Source organism: Carassius gibelio, chromosome B25 (genome assembly GCF_023724105.1).
Source record: "Carassius gibelio isolate Cgi1373 ecotype wild population from Czech Republic chromosome B25, carGib1.2-hapl.c, whole genome shotgun sequence".
NCBI classification, from domain to species: Eukaryota; Metazoa; Chordata; class Actinopteri; order Cypriniformes; family Cyprinidae; genus Carassius; species Carassius gibelio.
Window position 1 is genome coordinate 5,219,679 of NC_068420.1, and position 21,462 is coordinate 5,241,140.

The 21,462-nt window shown below is 38.6% G+C and overlaps 3 protein-coding genes across 3 annotated transcripts; 1 reads left to right on the forward strand and 2 right to left on the reverse strand.

The window, feature by feature from the left end:
- Positions 1 to 1,889: 1,889 nt before the first annotated feature.
- On the reverse strand, positions 1,890 to 2,768 carry LOC128014033 (melanocortin receptor 4-like). Its single transcript, XM_052597272.1, has one exon. The coding sequence runs from the start codon at positions 2,766 to 2,768 to the stop codon at positions 1,890 to 1,892; it is 879 nt and encodes a 292-aa protein (XP_052453232.1).
- A 1,247-nt stretch (positions 2,769 to 4,015) lies between these two features.
- Positions 4,016 to 6,258, reverse strand: LOC128014034 (adenosine receptor A2b-like). Its single transcript, XM_052597274.1, has 2 exons — positions 5,387 to 6,258; positions 4,016 to 4,821 (listed from the first exon to the last, which is right to left on the reverse strand). The coding sequence occupies exons 1-2, from the start codon at positions 6,256 to 6,258 to the stop codon at positions 4,779 to 4,781; spliced, it is 915 nt and encodes a 304-aa protein (XP_052453234.1). The 3' UTR covers positions 4,016 to 4,778.
- A 7,102-nt stretch (positions 6,259 to 13,360) lies between these two features.
- On the forward strand, positions 13,361 to 14,330 carry LOC128014035 (melanocortin receptor 4-like). The gene has a single exon (XM_052597275.1). It carries the CDS (start codon positions 13,361 to 13,363, stop codon positions 14,237 to 14,239), a length of 879 nt encoding a protein of 292 aa, XP_052453235.1. The 3' UTR covers positions 14,240 to 14,330.
- The last annotated feature ends 7,132 nt before the right edge of the window (positions 14,331 to 21,462 follow it).

The window sequence follows — 21,462 nt, forward strand, 5'->3', positions numbered from 1 at the left end:
ATGTTTATATTTCTAAACAAAAAATGGGAAAATAAAAAAATATATATCTAAAATAACATGTTAAATATTTGTCACACTTTAATTTACACAAGTCAACAAAAACAACACATAAAAAAGGACATTGTAAATTCATATTTAAAAAAATCACTTATCAGTTACAGACAAACACAATGTCATCTTGGCACGTTATATAATTCATCAAAAAAATATTCAGTTAAAACACAAGCAATAATACATTTGCCCAAATAAAATGTTATATTGTTTCAAGACGTCAAGTGGGGGAAAAGGACAGGGACATGAAACTGCTCATAGAGATTTAACTTGTGCTTTGTAAATTCACAAATGTTTAGTGAATATCTTAAAAAGTCATGTTTTTTTCACACAACTTCTATATGTATAGTCTTCTCCATATTCTGTGGGTTCACTCTGAGAAAAGAAGAAAAAACATTTGCAATGTGTCAAAAAAAAACATAAAATGTTAAATCAGGAAGAGCAAAATTATGGGAGGAAATATGGCTGAGTGAGATTAGTCAGGAAAGAAGTGGGTGATTAATTGATGCACAAGACTCGTTGGTAGGCTACTAGCAGCTCCCCATTATATCATCAGTCAGAATACTATGCTAAAAGACATCATCGATTTTAAATTACCTTAATAAAATTAGCAGACATATACTCACATGGAGGTATGAGGAGCTAAAGCAGACAGCAATACAAAAATATGAATCACAGTCTAATAAGGCAATAGTGTGTTGGTATTAGGATTTTTCAATAAAGATATTGTACTAATTTTGAAATTTAGGCACTTGTGTTTTAAAATGTGTTTTAATATATTTGTATGAAATAGGTTTGCTAAATATATGGTGTTTAGATTATATTAAGATAAATAACATTCTGTGCTAACAAATTGCAATGAGGTGGTTGTTTTGTAACGAGGGGGACACAGTTATGTCCATAACGGTAGACCTGCTGGTGAAGAAGTGGCAGAAAAAAGGGAGAGACAAAGAGATTGGGAAAAATTAAGAAAAGGGAAGTGAAGCTGCAGTTCAAGAGACAACCTTCAATTGTTTTCTATGGCCCCAGACTAAGGATTAGATCTTTTTACGTGATGGCCATACAAATAATAGGTTTATCTGTGGTATTCCAATTTATTGGTGTTTAGGATGGCCTGGATGAGTGTGAGATTTCACAGCCTGAAATTGCGTCCCAGTTCAGCCCTGCCTCACCTCGTGGCAAGAGGCCTTTCTATGGACAGTTTGCATGTCTGTGTGAGCGACCCCACAATCCAAAAACATGCAGAATAGGTGAACTGGAGGTTTTAGTGTGTGTGTGTGTGTGAGTGATCTGTGGCCCTAGACACTGAAAGCAGGTTAGAAAATCTAACAAAGACCTGAGATGACCAAACACCTGAGAAGAGGTGATGACAACCCTCAGACAACATACAAAACTAACACATTTTGCTATAAATCATTACTGTTAATAGTGTTCACCATCTATTTGATTACAAGACATTAACTGACTGCTTGATTTTTACCACACAATTCTTCCATATGGACGTCAACATGAGATCAAGACCACTGATATTACTAAATATATAACGTAAAAACTAACATTTTCTGTAAAGCTGCCTTGCAACTATTTGCATCATGAAAAGTGCTGTACAAATAAACTTTAAAAAAAATGATAGATGGAAAACCACATCCTTTGACCCAGGACATTTCATGACTTTCCCAGTCATTCATCATTACTGGATAAGGATTTCATGTATTAATATAAATAGACATAGCTGTTTAGAAATACTTTAAAAAGATAACTTGTTTACCGTCAGGCTTATAAATTCCTGTTATTTTCAGTTTTCTGTGTGAAAGTACATATGTGAGTGTGTGATGGATTTACCCTTTACTCTTGCAGCATGGTATTCTCCAGACTTTAATCATTATGATGCTCCTGAGTGGAGTACAGCCTCTGATGTAAAGTAAAGGTGTGGTGACTGCATTGAGACGCGCCAAAATGCGCAGGGGGTCTGTGCCCTCATTTTTGAACACATAGCACGAAGACCCTGCAAAATTGCACACAATAACATGAAGAAAAAGGGGCAACCACGCGATCAGAAAACACACGGCCACTAATACGATGAGATAAATGGAAGCGCGCTTGTTGTCGCGTTCTTCGCTCGGCGGTTCGCGTCCTAACTGAAATTTGGCAATGAAGAACAGTCTGAAGTTCAACCCAATCATGATAATGATACTGAAAATGTTCCCCACAAAAGCAGCAAGGAACGTCACTCTTTTAGCAACCCCTATAGGCACCAGATTATTGACAGCAGATATCAGAAAACCATAAACCCAGTAGGCCAGAATCAGCAACAGGGTTCTGTTGCGCGTAATGCGCTGCGAGTATTTGAAGGGCGCGGAGACCGCGTGGAAGCGGTCCGCTTGCGCGGCCAGAATCGCTATATAGGACAGACCCAGAAAACTGTAAGAGAGAAAGAAAGTGCGAGTCGGGGAGTCATAATAATCACGTACATCCATAACTCCAGCATAATAATACGTGACGCCCGTGCACATGTCACTGAGACACGTGCTGAGTATGTACATGAAGCGGTTCTCGTTCCGCAGTGATCGGCTAATCACGATGGCGATAAACACGGACATATTGATAAAAATAATGGCGGTGGCGTGAATTATATTGAAGAGAAACAAAAGCACGTTCTCGAAACTAGTTAGAGGCAGCACTGTGCCGAGACCCGCTATACTCTCAGAAATATTCATGAGTGATGAGAGTATCAATGCATGCACATGAAAGAGAGCGCAACCACTTGATGATAATATGAATGAAAGCTGATGGTGAGAGCGCGCGAGTGAACGCAGACACGCGTGCGGGGCGTTTTTAAGATGAGGAGGACTGTCTGAGATTCACGTGGCAGGTTCCCTAAACTGGTTAAATTTTTTATTATTATTATTATTATTAAATGTGCGCGTATCGAGTTTATCAAACAATAGAAGTACAATTTGGATTATTTTTATTTATTTAATTAAAGCAGTTTTGTGTCTAAACCTAAGCCTAAGTGACATATATACATATATATACACAGCAAAATTGCCAGAGTTAATTCAACTCTATGAGAGTTAATTTTAACACTTTACTGGTGTATATATAATCCACACTGGCCTGAGTTAAATAAACACTTTCAAAAGTGTTAATAAAGTAACACTGACTCAAGAGTTAAACATATATATACACACACAACTATAGGTAAAAATAAAAACACTTAAATCATATGATCTAGGCCTACATAGAAAAAACAAAAGCTGAAAAATATGTTTGAAAACTTGTGCAGAGGTGCCTTTAAGCTAAGACTATAGAATAAGAATACTCTTAAAAGGACTTTGATAGGCCTACTTTTGACTAACACTGCGTCTACACTGGACGTGACAAAGTGACAGTTTAAATTATAGTAGTTTACATCTGTGAGAGTGTCATAAATAGGCTAGAATGAGGCAACACTTTACTGTCTTTGTGATTTGTCATGTCACATTGCACCGCATTCATAGCAGACTGAGTATAATGGGTTCTTTTGTCATGTCGTGCTGGTTGTGTCTAGTGTAACACACAAAGCAGCACATTAGACATTCATGTAAGTTTGAAGGAATACAGACATATAGCAAATAATAAGTGCAACTTATAAACATCGCAAAAATGTTAAGACTTCATGCATATACAATTTTATTTGTCAGTTATTAATGATGTGAGAAAGCAGTTTATAATCTGAGGTAAATGCAGAGTGTTGGTCAACAGGTTTGTGAGGTTTTGGATGAACAGGAACTTAACATTTTAAATGATTATCAAACTTTAATTTACACAGGGCAGTAAAAACACTAGCGGATAAAAGGGAACTTGTCTTTAAATAGCCTACATATAGATACAAAAAAATAACTCTTCAGTTTTAGCTTGTATTCAGTACGAATTTCAGAATCAAAATGTGATCTTGGCACTTTATTTAATTAATCTGCTTTCAACAAGTTACTTCCTAAGAAGGTAAAATTAAGACGCATAAGCAGTAGTACATTTGCTCTATTAAATGCTATTTCAAGATACAACAGATATATCAAGTGGAAAAAAAGGGACAGGGACATGAAACTGCTCATAGAGTCAGCTTTAACTTGTGTTTTACATTCACAGATGTTTACTGAATATTTTAATATACACTGGCCAAAATAAATAAATAAATAAGTTGTTGCATGCTGTAATATTTTGTTGCAGTATTTTGTTATCATGGCACTGTTTCAAAAAATATTATGCAATGTCACAAAATATTTTTCCTTTAAAAGTTGCATTAATTTTTGACAAAGATCTTGAATTGACAATGGGACAATCAAACCACTCCGTAAAGTTGACTCCAGTACATCCAAAGACTTTCAGTGGATCTCTGGACTCTGTGGTGGCCAATTTATGTGTGAAAAGGATTTCTTATGTTACCTGAACCATATTTTACAGTTTGTACCTACTGAATCCTGACATCATCATCATCCTAAAATTTGGCCATGAAATACATCTTTCAACATGGTTGTTTAGGAAATAAAAAGGTGCAAATTATTGTTGTCAACCACATGCTAGAAACATTAATCACTGCAATAATGATCCAGTCATGATCTCATAAGCATTTACTTATTTAAATTCAAATGGAACTTTTTTTCCCCTCGTTTTTCTTTTGGCCAGTGTATTCTTAAAGTCTCTATAAAGTTCTATCATTTAAAGATTCTCACATCCTGAAGATCCCACTACATCTTTTCTACAGTCTGCTCCATATTCTGTGGCTTCACCCTGAGAAAAGATAAACAGCTTTTGATATAATATGTCAAACATGTGAGTACAACAGAGAAAATATGAAAGGTTAAATCAGGAAGAGAAAAAATATGGGAGGAAATGCATTTATAACTGAGTTTAACCAGGAAAACAGGGAATAAGCTGGGTCTCAGTGAAAGGCTTTTCTGTGTGTTTACATGTTCACTGTATGTCTGCATTGGTTCCCCCGTAAATCCAGACATGCAGCATAGGTGAATTGGACATTGTACAATTACATGTCTGTGTGTGATCTGTTTGGGGCTCCAGCCCCTCGTGACCCTTAAGAGGATGAAGCAGGTTAGAAAAAGAAGGGTGGAAGGATAAAAAAGAAAAGGCTTTTGGGCCTTTTACAAACAAAGGCCTGCTATTGTTTTTCTCATGTTGGTAGATCTGGATTTTGTAAGAGAAAGCTTGCAATCTTCAGAACAATAAAACATCACTCAAAATGTTGAGATTTTCCGGTAGAAAGATTTAACAAAGATTACATTTTAATCCCTGTTACTTTCCAATGTTCCATTAGAAAGTGCATGTGTGATGGATTTACCCTTTCCTCTTGCAGCATGGTATTCTCCAGACATGAATCATAACGGTGCTCCTGAGTGGAGTACAGCCTCTGATGTACAGTAAAGGTGTGGTGACTGCATTGAGACGCGGCAAGATACGCAGTGGGTCTGTGCCGTCATTTCTAAACGGATAACACGAATCTCCTCTAAAAGTACAAACATTCATAAGAAGAAACCACGGCAGCCATGCGATCAGAAAACACGCGGCTACTATTATGATGAGATAAACGGACGCGCGCTTGTTGTCGCGTTCCTCGCTCGGGGGTTCGCGTTCTAGCTGAAATTTGGCGATGAAAAACAGCCTGAAGTTCAAGCCAATCATGATAATAATACTAAAAATGTTTGCCACAAAAGTACCCAAGCCCGTCACCGCCTCAGCGACCCCCGTAGTCACCAAATTATAAACAGCCACTAAAATAAATGCATAAACCCAGTAGGCCAGAATCACCAGCAGGGTTTTGTTGCGCGTCATGCGCTGCGAGTATTTGAAAGGCGCGGAGACCGCGTGGTAGCGGTCCGCTTGCGCGGCCAGAATCGCCATATAGGACAGACCCAGAAAAGTGGGAACGATTAAGAAAGTGCGAGTCGGAGAATCAAAATTATCGCGTACATCCATAACTCCAGCATAATAATACGAGACGCCAGTGCAGATGTCACTGAGACACGTGCTGAGCATGTACATGAAGCGGTTCTCGCTGCGCAGTGATCTGTTCATCACGATGGATACGAACAGGGAGACGTTAATAAAAATAATGGCTGTGGCGAGAATTATATTGAAGAGAAACACGAGCACGTTCTCGAAACTAGTTAGAGGCAGAACTGTGCCGATCCCACTGCTCTCAGAAATATTCATGAGTACTGAGTATCAGTAAAAGCACATAGAAGAGAGCACAACCATCGCTGATGATGAGAGCGCGGTAGTGAACGCAGACACGCGTGTGTGGCTTTTTTTTAAAACGAGGAGGAGGACTGTTCAAGTGGCAGGTTCCTGGAAACGTTAGCTTTTTTTCCTCTCCTTTCTCTAACTCAGTGTTTCCATAATATCATGCATAAACCAAGAGTTTATCAAACAGTACAAAGGTCAATTGAGTGATGAGCAGAAAATAAGAAATATTTAATTTTTTTTCGATAAATCTCAAAATATATAAAATAAAATGGAAAACACACGAGAACACGTTTTACATCTTTAAAATGTCTAAATTAAAGCCATTTTGAGGTGGAACAAGCTTATAGGTGACATATAATTTTTAGTGATGAACCAATTGAAATTTTCTTGGACCATTCCGATTTTCAATGTAAGTGTGACCTGCCGTCCGATATACCGATTTTTGTCGATTTTCTTTCAAAGAAGTATAATTGACAGCAGCCTACAAACAAAAATCTATACTTTATTAAATATATTAAATATTAAACACAATTCTGGACTAAATTACAGATGTTATCCGACACTGCAGGTCACATGACCATGACAAAATTGAATCAAACTGATTTTCATTCACACTACTAACATTTTTTCTTCTACTGCGTTAAGGTTAGTGTTGCCGTAATGATCCAGTCACTGAACTTTCGTTAAAGGGTTACTTCATCGAAAAATCATAATTGTGTTATTTTAATAATTCACCCTCATATCGTTCCAAACCCTCCATTAAAACTGTGTGTACGGTATACTGTCAGTGTCCAGAAAGGTAAGAAAAACATCATCAAAGTAGTCCATGTGACATCAAATGGTCAGTTAGAATTTTTTGAAGCATCGAAAAACATTTTGGTCCAAAAATAGCAAAAACTACGACTTTATTCAGCAATGTCTTCTCTTACGTGTCTGTTGTGAGAGAGTTCAAAACAAAGCAGTTTGTGATATCCGGTTCGCGAACGAATCATTCGATGTAACCGGATCTTTTTGAACCAGTTCACCAAATCGAACTGAATCCTTTTAAATGGTTCGCGTCTCCAATACGCATTAATCCACAAATGACTTAAAGCTGCAGTAGGTAACTTTTGTAAAAATATATTTTTTATATATTTGTTAAACCTGTCATTATGTCCTGGCAGTAGAATATGAGACAGATAATCTGTGAAAAAATCAAGCTCCTCTGGCTCCTCCCAGTGGTCCTATTGCCATTTGCAGAAATTCATCCGCTCCCGGTAAGAAACAACCAATCAGAGCTGCGGTCTGTAACTTTGTTTGTGTTCAAAATGTAGAAAAATGTATATAATAAGCGAGTACACCATGAATCCATTTTCCAGACCGTGTTTTTAGCTTGTCCTAAATCACTAGGGTGCACCTATAATAAGTGTTTATATTGGGACTATTTTAGATTGCTTCGGGGGTACCGTGGCGGAGTAACCCAGTACCTTTGTGATTCTTCATAGACATAAACAGAGAGAAGTAGTTCCAGCTACGATGTTCTTCCGCAAGATGCAAGCAGTTCTGTTTATTGACCGCTAGAGCGTCAAAACTTACCTACCACAGCTTTAAGCTGTTAACTTTTTTAATGTCACTGACACTCCCTCTAAATTAAAACAAACCATTATTTCAGAGTAATTCATTTACTCAAACAGCACACTAACTGAACTGCTGAGAAGAGATAACTGAAGATGAACACAGAGCCGAGCCAGATAACATACAAAAGATTGACTCTTCTCGAGTCAAGAACCGTTTCTGTCAGATGCGTCTGAGTCGAGAACCGAGGAGCTGATGATACTGCACATGTGTGGGGGCTGTTTAAAACGATTACGTTCAATTTGGTGAATTGGTTCAAAAAGATCCGGTTACATCGAATGATTCATTCACAAACCGGATATCACAAACTGCTTTGTTTTGAACTCTCTCACAACAGACACGAAAGAGAAGCCAATGATGATTAAAGTCGTAGTTTTTGCTACATTTGGACCAAAATGTATTTTCAATGCTTCAAAAAATTAACTAACTGTGACCCTCTGATGTCACATGGACTACTTTTGATGATGTTTTTCTTACCTTTCTGGACATGGACAGTATACCGTACACACAGTTTCAATGGAGGGACTAAGAGCTCACAGACTATATCTAAAATATCTTAAACAGTGTTCCAAAGATAAACGGAGGTCTCCCGGGTTTGGAACGACATGATGGTGAGTTATTTATAACATAATTATGATTTTTCGATGAACTAACCCTTTAATTCACCACCAGAGGTTTTCATCCACAACACACACTCTCACACTACACAGTACATCCTGGACTACATTTGCCATGCTCCATTGCACCAATCACATTCACCTGAGAACAATTTCACACAGCTGCCACCAATTACCCACACACACAGCACAATCATCAGACACACTGTATAAGCATTGGACATCCTTTCACACACTTCCGAGTATTGTTCTGCACATATCCCTCCCCTAGTGATAGCTGCGATTTTTTTCTCTAGGCCCCAGTCTCTGCCATGGTTCCCGGACCCATCTGCTCTGCCCTGGTGGGATCCTGTCCCATCTGAACCACTCTGGTGGGCTCCAGTTTCACCTGCTCCGCCCCGGTGGGCTCCAGTTCCATCTGCTCCACCCTGGTTTGCCTCTGTCCTATCTTCTTAGCTGTGGTGGTCCTCTGCTCTGCCCTGGTGGGCTCCAATTCCACCGGGTCCACCCTGGTGGGCTCCTGTTCTGCATGCTCTGGCCTGGTGGACTCCTGCTATTCTGGCTCTGTCTTGGTCCCCATCCACTCCATTTTCCCCTGGACTTGGCCCTCCATCCCTCCTCATGTTCCGCCTCCACTCCACCACCCTCCTAGATTGTAAAGAGCGTCTGGAAGCCACTCCTTGGGGAGGGGGCTATGTCAGGGTCCAGTCAATGAACTTCCGTTAATTCACCACCAGAGGTCATCATCCACAACACAGACTCTCACACTACACAGTACACCCTGTACTACATTCCCCATGCTCCATTGCACCAATCGCATTCACCTGAAAAAAGTCACACACCACTGCCACCAATTACACACACACAGCACATTCATCAGTCAAGTCAAGTCAAGTCTGCTTTATTGTCAATACTTCCACATGTACAGTACATACATACAGAGAATTGAAATTGCGTTACTCAGACCCCTGGTGCATACAGATAACATTTACAGTAGAGCCTAAAAATCTAGATCAGATATAAAATGTAGATACAACTATACAATAAGGGAATGTAAAAAAGACATATAATAAAATTAAAAATAAAGTTAAATAAAGCAGCGCAAGGCACATGGCAGATAGAGTGCAAATCAATGAAGTGAACAACAGTGCAGATAAAAGATTTTTAGTGCAAACAAACAAACAAAACAAAACCTTATCTAATATGATTAAAGTGACAAAGGGCTCGAGCAGTTATTGTATTTAACTGACGGATGAGGTAGTGGAATGACATCAGTTCCATGCTGAAAGAGGTAGTGAGAAGACCAATGCTGCACAAAGTGACTGGTGCATGTCATCGTATATTAGTGGTGGTGGTGGTGGGGGGGGGACCTGGGGATGTGGGATCTGGGGGGGGGGGGGGGGGGCGGTAGGTTCATAGTTCAGTGGTGCCTGGAGAAAGTTCAGCTTCCTGACAGCCTGGTGGATGAAGCTGTCCTTCAGTCTGCTGGTCCTGGCCTGAAGAAGCTGTGTGATGGGTGTGTGGGATCACCTGCGGTGCAGAGGGCTTTGCGAGTGAGACGGGTTCCTTAAATGTGCTGGAGGGAGGGGACACAGATGATCTTCTCAGCTGCTCTCACTATGCGTTGCAGAGTCTTTCGGCAGGACACGTTGCAGGCGCTATACCACATAGTGATGCAGCTCGACAGGATGCTCTTTTTTGGTGCCTCTGTAGTAGGTGTACATGATGGGGGTCGGGGCTCTTGCTCTCCTCAGTTTCTGGAGGAAGTAGAGACAGTGTTGTGATTTTTTTGGCCAGTGCTGCTGTGTTTTCAGTCCAGGAGATATCCTCTGTGATGTGCACACCCAGGAACTTGGTGCTGTTCACTCTCTCCACAGTCGCACCATTGATGGTCAGAGGAACGTGCTGAGTGTGCGCTCTCCTGAAGTAAACAACAATGTCCTTCATCTTCTCCATGAGAGATTGTTGTCCCTGCACCACCCGGCCAGGCGGCTCACCTCGCTCCTGTAGTTTGTCTCATATTTGTTGCTGAGACCCACCACAGTCGTGTCATCCACAAACTTAATGAAGAGGTTGGAGTTGTGTGACGGTGTGCAGTCATGGGTCAGTAGAGTGAAGAGGAGGGGGCTCAGACAAGCTTTATAAGCACTGGACTTCCTTTCAAACACTTCCAAGTATTGTTCTGTATATATCCCTCCCCTTGCGATAGCTGCGATACCAAGCCATTCCGTGTTTGTTTTCTTAGTCTTGTTTAAGTTTCTTGTTTTCATAGTCTTGTCTCTGTTTCTAGTTTTCATTAGTTTTCATAGTCCTTTCACACACTGCTGAGTCTGAATGGCCAGGCCACATGTATCCGACCCGCACGTCATTGATGCGCTACAAACGTCATAATTCTGCATTGAAGTAAATGGGAACGAGAAGATAAACAACAACCATGGCAGACGATGCTGCTGAGACCAGTCAATGGAAGGGAAGCGAGGTCACAGATTTAATTCATATTTGGGGTGACCGCTCTATTCAGGCTGAACTCGAGGGCTCTTATCGGAACATGGGGGTTTACGAAAACGTTTCCAGCGAAATGGCCGAGCGTGGTTACAGACGATCCTGGCTCCAATGCCAGCGAAAAATAAAAAGCCTCCGAGCCAAATACAAACATCCATGTTTAACGTTAGCTACTTCCGCAAATGACGAGTGACGTCGTTCACCGTTGAGTACTCTTCTGCGCATGCGGGTCACTTCTGGGTCATTTCACGTTCACACCTGGAGATCACAAAAGGTCTCATTTAATTGGAAATATGAACGGCCTTGCAAAAAAAAAAATCTTTTTTTTTTTTCAAAAAATTTGAATTGAGCATTAAGCCCTGCAGTCTGAACGTAGCCATAGTCTTGTTTCAGCTTAAGTTTTCATAGTTTAGTCTTTTTCCTGCTTTGCCCTGTTACTTGTGTTTTGACCCTTTGTTCTTGATTCTGGATTTCCCCTCTTGCTTAGCCCTCTGGATATTGTTCGCTGATCGGAGACCCTTGGTAGCCTTTGGATTATTCTTGTGTCTTGCCCATACCATACCTGTTTGCTCCTGTTTCCCCCATGTATAGACCATGTCAAGGAATAAAAGCTTGCATAGGGATGGGCATTCGATTAAATTTTCTTAGTCGATCGTCGGGAGAATTAACGATCGACTATCGATTAATCATAAATTTTTTTATAATATAATTAATTATTTAATTTTTATAATTAAAAAATGCAATGAATACAAAAATACATCGTGTTTTTCCTCGGTGAGACCTTTATTACAAGATCAACTTGTGGCAGACAGTTAAACTACGTTCAGGCAAACCGAACATATATGCGCGTGCATATGCAGTGCTCTAAAGCAGCGGAACCTGCAGCTGCTAGCAGGCGTTCTTAAACAGAGACCTCATTTGTTCCAAAACAATAATAATGATAAAAGAATCATGTTAAACAATAACATAAAAAAAACATTATAATACTTAGATCTGACAGATTTGTACTTAAACACCCCATCGCAATGTTTGCAGTTAACTAGTTCGCTTTTTAAATCAAAATGGTCCCACGCCACACTTAGCCGTGACATCTTCATGATTACTCTTTGAAATCAAAACGGAAGATCACAGATAACCGAGTAGGGTGTCAAATATTGCACCCTGGTGGTAAAATATTTAATTGCTGCCACACAGTGAAATTCATGTAATTGCTTCAAGACTCGCACTACGCAACGCAACCTGCATTAGATAAAAAAAATGCTTTAGATTAATCGATAACAAATTAACATGATCGAGGAAAATCTTAACGATCAATTATCGATCGTCGATTAATCATGCCCATCCCTATGGATCAGCACGTCTCACATCTCTGTTTCTCTGTTACAGTTGCTGTCTAACTATTGTAAAAAAGTTTTTTAATTATTACAGTTTTTAATTTAGTAGAAATATTTGTGTTTAAATTTAAAGCTGTAGTACACCCAAAAATTACCATCTGGGGAACATTTACAGTTGACACATAAAAGATGTAGGCTAGATAAATATCCTAATATTCCTTTTATCCAGTGATAAAATTAGTCTTGTCTGAATCAGGAGAGAAATATGCAGATCAAGAGCACCATTTACAAGTGTAAACATTAAACAATTGGATTTTGATGTGAGGAAACATTATAAATTATGGACTGGTATTTTAGCCAGAAGAGACTATTTAAATAGAAGCACCTTTATGATGGATTTGTTTCTTAAAAACATGCTCCTTTTGCATCACAAGATATTAATCAGTGATGTGTTGGCGGACCATCAAAATAAAGTGTTACCATAATGTTTTTATCAGCTGTCTAGACTCCCATTTTGACGGCACCCATTTATTGCTGAGTATCCATTGGTGATCAAGTGATGCAATGCTACATTTTCCAAATCTGTTCTGATGGCGAAACTCACCTACATGGTCTTGAGGGTGAGTACATTTTCAGCAAACTTTGGGTGAACTATTCCTTTAAGATTTGAGAAAACCATCAGTGAGAAATTTACCATATAAACAAAAAGTTATTATCGTCTTATGCTCTAATGATCTTGAATCTATGAAGAATCTATGATTCTTGTGCTTTATTTAAAGTTATTATTGAATCTGTTTAGAATGTTTTTTTGATGTTTTTCTTTTGATCCTGATTCTTTCATATTATTTAATATCTGTCCCATGAGAGAACTAGTGAGACCTCCTTCATCTTCGCGCGCATTTTAAAAGCGTGCACCAATGTACGCTCTCTTGCATTCGAGTACATGTCAGCTATGGCTCTGTTTTATTCTTGTAACTGTATTTACTGATACTCTCATCACTCATGAATATTTCTGAGAGCAGAGCGGGTCTCGGCACAGTGATGCCTCTAACTAGTTTAGAGAATGTGCTTTTGTTTCTCTTCAATGTAATTCTCGCCACAGTTATTATTTTTATCAACGTCTCCGTGTTTGTTTCCATCGTGATGAACAGATCACTGCGCAGCGAGAACCGCTTCATGTACATGCTCAGCACGTGTCTCAGTGACATCTGCACGGGCGTCTCGTATTATTATGCTGGAGTTATGGATGTACGCGATTTTTATGAATCCCCGACTCGCACTTTCTACATCGTTCCCACTTTTCTGGGTCTGTCCTATATGGCGATTCTGGCCGCGCAAGCGGACCGCTACCACGCGGTCTCCGCGCCTTTCAAATACTCGCAGCGCATGACGCGCAACAAAACTCTGCTGGTGATTCTGGCCTACTGGGTTTATGCTTTTCTCATAGTGGCAGTTAATAATTTGGTTACTTTGGGGGTTGCTAAAAGAGTTACGAGCTTTGGCACTTTTGTGGCGAACATTTTCACCATCATTATCATGATTGGGTTGAACTTCAGACTCTTCTTCATCGCCAAATTTCAGCTAGAACGCGAACCGCCGAGCGAGGAACGCGACAACAAGCGCGCGTCCATTTATCTCATCATAATAGTAGCCGTGTGTTTTCTGATCGCCTGGTTACCGATTTTTCTTCATATTATTGTGTGTAATTTCGCTGGGTCTACTTGCTATACGTTCAGAAATGAGGGTTCAGACCCCCTGCGCATTTTACCAAGAGTGAATGCAGTTCTGACGCCTTTATTGTATATCAGAGGCTGTTCAGCACTAAGGAGCACACTACTCAATAAAGTCTGGAGACCCACGTGCTGCAGGAGGAAAGGGTAATCTCTCTTACACTCTCCCTGTCTCTCTTGCACACATGGATAAAATATTGATCTTAATATGTAATTAATATCTAACTCTGATGCATTATTTGTTCTACCCAGTTATGAAAGATTGTTATTTTTCAATTCAAAATAAGACTAAAATTATGTCCAGTCTTTTTGATTTAACTACGTTACAAAAATGATTTTATATATCTAGCCTACTCAGATTATTGTAAATGTATATTGTAGTCGTAAATGTATTACTGTATGGTAGGCTATTTATATTATTATAATGTAAATTGTTAACATTATTTTATATATTATTTATTAATATTGTTTTACCACTTTTTCTGCCTACCCATATGCTGGAAAAAAAAACAACTACTTGAGTCAGTTATTGGTAGCCTACTATTATTATTTTTTTGACACATGATATTGTAGAGAAATGATAAAAAAGTAATACTTTAATAAATGACAGTTGACATTAGACATTAATATATAAAGAAGTGAAACAAAACAGAATCTAAAAATAAATGTAATAAAGACAGAGTTTCTCTCTGCTCATGATGATGAAGTTGGGATGTGACAACATCTGAAATAACACAACTGAGTTTAGAGTTATAGTTTCTTCAAATTGTTAAATCATTTTTGTTTAAAAGCCAAAAAGTATGTGAGACGTTCACTATGTGTAAAAAATATTTTATTTTTTTTGGACTGGGAATGTTTATGCATTAACTCAAATAATAATGAAAAAATTCAAACAATATGGATCATTAATTCAGTAGAGAAGAGTATAGAAGTATCATAAGTTGTGTAAGAAGAGAAAAATACATGATTTGGAGTAAACTGAGTAAATTGGGAGTATATATATTATGTATCTCAGTCCAGGTGGTGGTTTGAACAAGATGTCTTAAGTGGGTAAAATAGCTTTAAAAGATTTTTAAAGAATGTTTCAGATATTTTAATTAGTCTAAAAAGCAGTCAGAATATTTATTCACAATATTTATTCATATAATATTTAAAAAGAGGGTTAAAGGAGTACACCTTTACACTCCTTTCTGGAAGAGTCATGACTGGTTAGGCAAACAAACAGCTGTCACTGAAGAACACTGGATATCTGCAAAGCTCTTTCCACTTTTTTCTTTCTCAGTGTGAACCCCCTGTCCATGGAGAAGAATGGAGTTGTCGTTTTCAAGATGTGATTTCACAAGCTAGGGCAGTAAAAGAAAATCACTCAAAAGATCAAGTGCCATTCTTGATGTTTTCTGGATTCTTTCACAACAATACAGTCACATTTATATCACAAGATATTACAGATATTTGTGTGATATTAAAGATAGGCTGTATCACAGATAGGCCTGTGACATGGGTGGCAGGCCTCCCAGTTTTGGGAAAACTTCAAATTGTCAATATTCTTTGAGAGAACTATGTTTAAGCCTCTTTCCCATTAGACATTAAAATGAAATATTCTACATAAAATGGAAATAAATAATACATTTACATGCATCTTTGAAAGATTTAATTGTTTATTTATAAATTCCACATGGCATCGTGATACTACATCTTATTATTTTGACTTTGGTGTCATCTTTAAAGAAAGAAATACCCAAAATACAATTCAGAAATGTTGTGAAGGTCTTTTTCAGTGTAAGAATTGTTGCATGTTTAATTATCAAATAATTAAATGTTATAATAACCATTATAATTTAAATAAATATACGAATGGCTAAGTCAGTTGTTTTTGTCATTTGATTATATCTTTGTTATGATTCCGTGTAATTATCAACCACTTGTAAAAATATCCACCTGTTTTCCCCTATTCCAGTGTGCTTGATTTCCCTTGGGAGCCTCATTAAAAGCTTTATTGCACTTACAGCGGAGTCCTGTGTGGCCATAAAGCTGTTAGGATTGTCAGTTGGTGATTAATCATGTCCAAACATGCCACAAAAAGTCTGGATCCTGTCAGAAGCATTATTTACACCTGTTTGTTTTAGGCTAATAAATAAACACCTGGGAAGGTGACTCTTTTTTTCCTTATGATTAGTGTGGTTAACCAGGCAGAGTAAATGTGCACACAGTCAATGATCATAACACTGCCCCGTCTGTTAATTTGAGTTATGACCGTTTCTTAGGAACCCTGTTGGGCATTTATTTCTGCTCCGATTATTAGTGTGATGTTGATCATGGTTATTGTCTCAGATAAACTAGTGACCCAGAACAGTGATAGAGGTAAAGTGATGAAAACACATGAATTTGAAAGGTGTAATACTTTTGAGTAGGTTGATGAATGTGCTTCTTTCCAACACACAAACGCACACATTAGGACTTAAGCTTGTGGACAGTTGACTTAAAATGTGTACAAACAAGTGTGATTTTGAATCATTTCGCTAATTGTAATATTTAGTGTGTCTTTAATCTTTTATTTATCAAAAAGTTAGTTTCTTAAAAAATGTCAAATGGGGGAAAAGGACAGGGACATGAAACTCCTCATAGACATTTAGCTTCTGCATTGTAAATTCACAAATGTTTAGTGAATATCTAAGTCTCTTTAATAAGTCTTGTGTTTGTCACATCACTTCTATATGTATAGTCTTCTCCATATTCTTTGGGTTCGCTCTGAGAAAAGAAGAAAAAACATTTGCAATATTATTTAAAAAATATTAGTGCAAAAAATTATGGGAGGAAATATGGCTATGAGTGAGATTAGGAAAATCAGGAAAGAAGTGGGTGTCTCAGTGTCTCAGTATGTAGCGATTTTGCCTCCGAAGTGGTTTCGAGCAGATTAATCGATGTGTGGGACTCGATGGTAGGCTACCAGCAGCTCCCCATTATATCATCAGTCAGAATAATATGCTAAAGGACATCATCGATTGTAAAGTTACCTTAAAGGGTTAGTTTACCCAAAAATGAAAATTAGCCTATAAATGACTCACCTTGATTAATTTATAATAATTGAATCGTATATGAGTTTCTTCTTTCATATGAATCCAGTTAGGACTTATTTAAATAATTGGTTTTGAACTTTCAAGCTGTTTAATGCAACTCAGCGGGTATTGTATTCCATCGGTCCATGAGAAGTTTAATAGAAAGCACATCCATTAAAAAAAAAGCATCTCACATGCCTCCGGGGGGTGAACAAAGGCCTTTTGTCATGAATCAATGTTTTTTTTGTAGGAAAAATATTCATATTCAAAAAGTAACAATCACTTTAATCTAGCTGCTCAGTTGTAAATGAAGCAGTTTCGGGGGGAATGACGTATGAGGTCAGCATTGCACATGCGTCAGTGAGACTAGTGAAAACCAATGTTTGTAAACAGGAGCAAAGGAAGCAAAGTTTACTTACTTTAGCAAAGGAAAACCACTCTCCTCTTGGTTTATATCGAAATCCTGCTTCTTTTCCACGTGCGTCACTTCTGAGCGGTGTATGCGCAAAAGGAATAGCTCGCTCTCAAACACTGCTTATACTACCACGAAAACAGCTCAAGGAGTGAGGACTCCAACTCCTCGGAAGGGGAGAGAACTCGAGCGCTCGACAGGAAGCACCATGCTCACAATAACCCTCAATGCTGAGAGGAGCAATGCTTCAAAGTGTGTTCACATGTACTCCATCTACAGTGCATATACAGTATGTGTATGAGGTGCAGAAGCAGCAGTGAGAGTGCATTATTGCAATGCGAATGCACATAAAAAAAATGCGCGAGCGCGAATCTCTCTACTCGCATGCGGATTTCCTTTGTCACAAAATCAGCATTAAACATGTCTCCTCTCACTCAAACTGCATCCTGTGCACTCAAAACTCTCTCTGTGCTCAGGTGCTAGATATTAATTATTTTCGCACATTTTTATTTTACTGCGTGCAGTGTGAACGCTCTGATAAGCAACAAGGGCTCGGAAAAAAGCCCCATCACAGACAGTGTGTGAACCTGGAGTTACGTAGGCATATGCCCAGTCTGTTCTGTTCTAGCACGCGTATTACGAATTGAAGTTGCTATCGTAACCAGTGAGTTGAGATATGGAGGTGAAACGCCTAATAAAGACTTATAGATGACCAGGAGCCAGTGAATTCGGCGACGAGTATGTAGTGAAGGGCCAGCCAATAAGGGAATAAAGATTGAAATGATGAGTAGTGTATGGTGCTTTGGTGACAAAAAGGATAGCACTGTGATAAATTACATCCAGTTTACTTAGTAGAGTTTTAGAGGCTATTTTGTATACAACATCACCAAAATCAAGGATCGGAAAGATGGTAAGCTTTACAAGGGCATATTTGGCGGCATAAGTAAAAGAGGCTTTGTTGCGATATAAGAAACCGACTCTAGATTTAATTTTCGATTGTAAATAATTAATATGAATCTGAAAATTAAGTTTACTGTCTAACCAGACACCTAAATATTTATAGGAGTCCACTTTTTTTAATTCGGTCCCATCAAGAGTAGTAAGGATAATCGGATGAACAGCTGTGGGCAGTGTACGATTAAAAAGTATGCATTTAGTCTTATTAGCATTTAAAAGCAGTTGAAAGTCAAGAAAGGCATGTTGTATGGCATTAAAACTAGTTTGAAGGTAATTAACACAGAGTCTAAAGAGGGTCCCGATGTATATAAAATGGTATCGTCTGCATATAAATGGATTAATGAATCACCATCAGCACTAGCAACCTCATTGATATATATAGAAAAAAGGGTTGGCCCCAGAATTGAACCCTGAGGCACCCCCATTGAGACTGCCACAGGACTGGACAACATGTCCTTTGATCTTACACACTGAACTCTGTCTAAAAAATAATCTGAGAACCAAGCAATGCATTCTCTTGAGAAACCAAGGTTATTTAGTCTGTCAATAAGAACACAATGACTGACCGAGTCAAAACATTGACAGAAAGGCGCATGACATGCATGCACAATTTTTCCCCCAATCCACTTCAGTGCAAACTCCACCCCACAGCTGATTCTGAAGTTTTTATAGGTTGTGTCAGTTAAAGTGTTTCTTAAAATATGCAACAAAAAATGCTAACCCCTGAACCTACATCTTACCTTAACCAGTGAAATTGGCTGAATGGCACGATTGGTGCTGCTGAAAAGCATAGTAGAGAAAGTTGCAGTTCAGGACATAAACAGTTAACATGATTATGCGATATGAGACTCACTGGACAATGGCACCTATTTAGTTATACCCAGCATCACTACCTCCTAGCCTGCAAATTTCATAGAATTTCATGTGAATTTCAACGGATGGCCCCCTTTGCTTGGAAAAAAGCGATAAAGTAGAATCTTTCCCCTCCGTTGGGACGGCTCCTGAGTGATTGGGATCTGCTCTTATGGAGAGCATTTATTCATATAGCATCTTTTATTTTAGATGAACTAGAAACACTGTTTAATTTATAAAGTTTTATTTTGAAATGTAAGTCAGTAACAATTGGCTGAAGCCACAGCCAATGGTAAAAGTTTTTGCGAAGAGAGACCCCACCCCATTTTGAAGGTTCTGCCCACTTTTAGAGTTCACACCCCATTTTGGAGATCTCCGGTCTGCAGTTATACCCACTTAATAGAATTGACTCAGGGGGGCAGGATTTCATATTTTATTGAAGCATACCTGGGCGCCGCCATTGGCTAGCGGACCCCCATCTGCTGTTAGCATTCCATTGATTCCCATTCATTTTGGCGACACTTTGACAGCAAATAACTTTTCATATGAGGCGTTTAAAGACTCCATTTGTCCATTAATCATTTTTAAGGAAACACGAAAATGTATAAAAGGCCCCATTACCTTGTATCTTACTTTGTGGCCCTGTAGAAGCAGTTTTTGTAAAAATAGGCTAACGATTGCATCATAACCTGTGACTCTATGTCGCACAGTAGAGAAATTACCATATGGACAGGAGGAAAAGCTCGCAGACAATCTTTTACTGTCTATGAGGCTATCGGGGGGACATGGAGGCATAAAGTCAAGGGAGAAGCCCATAGAGAGTCCATAAAAGCAACGGGACAAAGTTATTCAACAACGTCTGCAAGATTCAGTGGGTGAATCAGATTTCTCTTGGCACAGCTATTAGAAGACTTACAATTGTCAGACAGGTTGCTCACATGGCATCTACGTCATCAAGCTCAGTTTGAGTCTGCGCAGCATGCTCGACCCCCACGAAGTGCGTGCTTCTAATTGACTTCACTTGTCTCCGTTGAATCCAATGGGGTCGCTGTGTCCATTTCTTTTAACGTCTATGGATTGATTCCCTTTTGCAGCCAGCCTCTAGTCGACGAATTACAGTTTAAGTCACTTCCTTGTTGGTCTACATTCGAAGCGCGCAGCGCGACAAAACAGCCAAAAGAAAACTACAGCTACGCTCTATTTATGACGTATTGACACAAATTTCAAATGATTTTCAACATAGGACAACTGTTGCATCCAATGTAGACGTGGTGTTGTAGAAAATTTACAGCAGAAAATTTTACAGCAGTAATTTAGCAGGGAAATATTCACTTTATTTCGTTATAATAGATTTAGATATATATATAGGGCAGACAACAACAAAGCCCTTACTAAATTAACCATTTAGGCCTTAAGAAGAAAACTTAAAAACCTCAGTTCAGGGTTAGGAATATTTTTGAATATGTTGGCCTATGAGATTTGGTTTTAATAGGCCTATTATTGAATACACTGCCATTTGTATTCATTCCACAGCGGAAGGCTACTTTTGTATTTCAATGTAAATGCTCTATGGACGTCTTTGAATGCTACGCTCTCGTCTCAGGTCTTTATGAGCTTCAAGTGAATGATAAATCATTCTAAAACACAGTGCTCAAGTTCAGCTTTTGAAAACACATTTCTAGACTTGGTCCTTTTTTAATTCCATTGAGCAGTGTCTCACACTGACCTGTATTTTAAACAGCCAAAGCACTGTGAGACCCAGTATTCTAATAGTTGTAGTATAGCGGGCAGGTTTGTGTTCCGACAAATAAGTAAATGGGCCAAAAAATGTTTGTTTTTTTTTGTCAGGATTCTTTGTGCTACTTTATCGCCACCTTTCATAGCATCAGCACACACTCATTAGTGCTGCTTTGATATGGTAATCTCAAATTAACCATGGTTTTGCCACACTAATCAAGAAAAAAATATAAAGTTATAGTTTTGTTAAATCTCAAAATAAGTTTAAAATAAATATATATTACATGCAAACAAATTACAATGAGGTGGTTGTTTTGCAACAAGGTGTAGACCGTGTGTTCTGCTCATGGCGGATTGATA

What these genes read in the sequence shown, in the direction of transcription:
- LOC128014033 (XM_052597272.1), bottom strand. Translation starts at nt 2,768, where the DNA reads ATGAATATTTCTGAGAGTATAGCGGGTCTCGGCACAGTGCTGCCTCTA.
- LOC128014034 (XM_052597274.1), bottom strand. Translation starts at nt 6,258, where the DNA reads ATGAATATTTCTGAGAGCAGTGGGATCGGCACAGTTCTGCCTCTAACT. An exon ending in CCATGCTGCAAGAGGAAAGG is followed by an intron (nt 4,822 to 5,386) that starts GTAAATCCATCA and finishes ATCTTTTCTCAG; the next exon opens with GGTGAAGCCACAGAATATGG.
- LOC128014035 (XM_052597275.1), top strand. Translation starts at nt 13,361, where the DNA reads ATGAATATTTCTGAGAGCAGAGCGGGTCTCGGCACAGTGATGCCTCTA.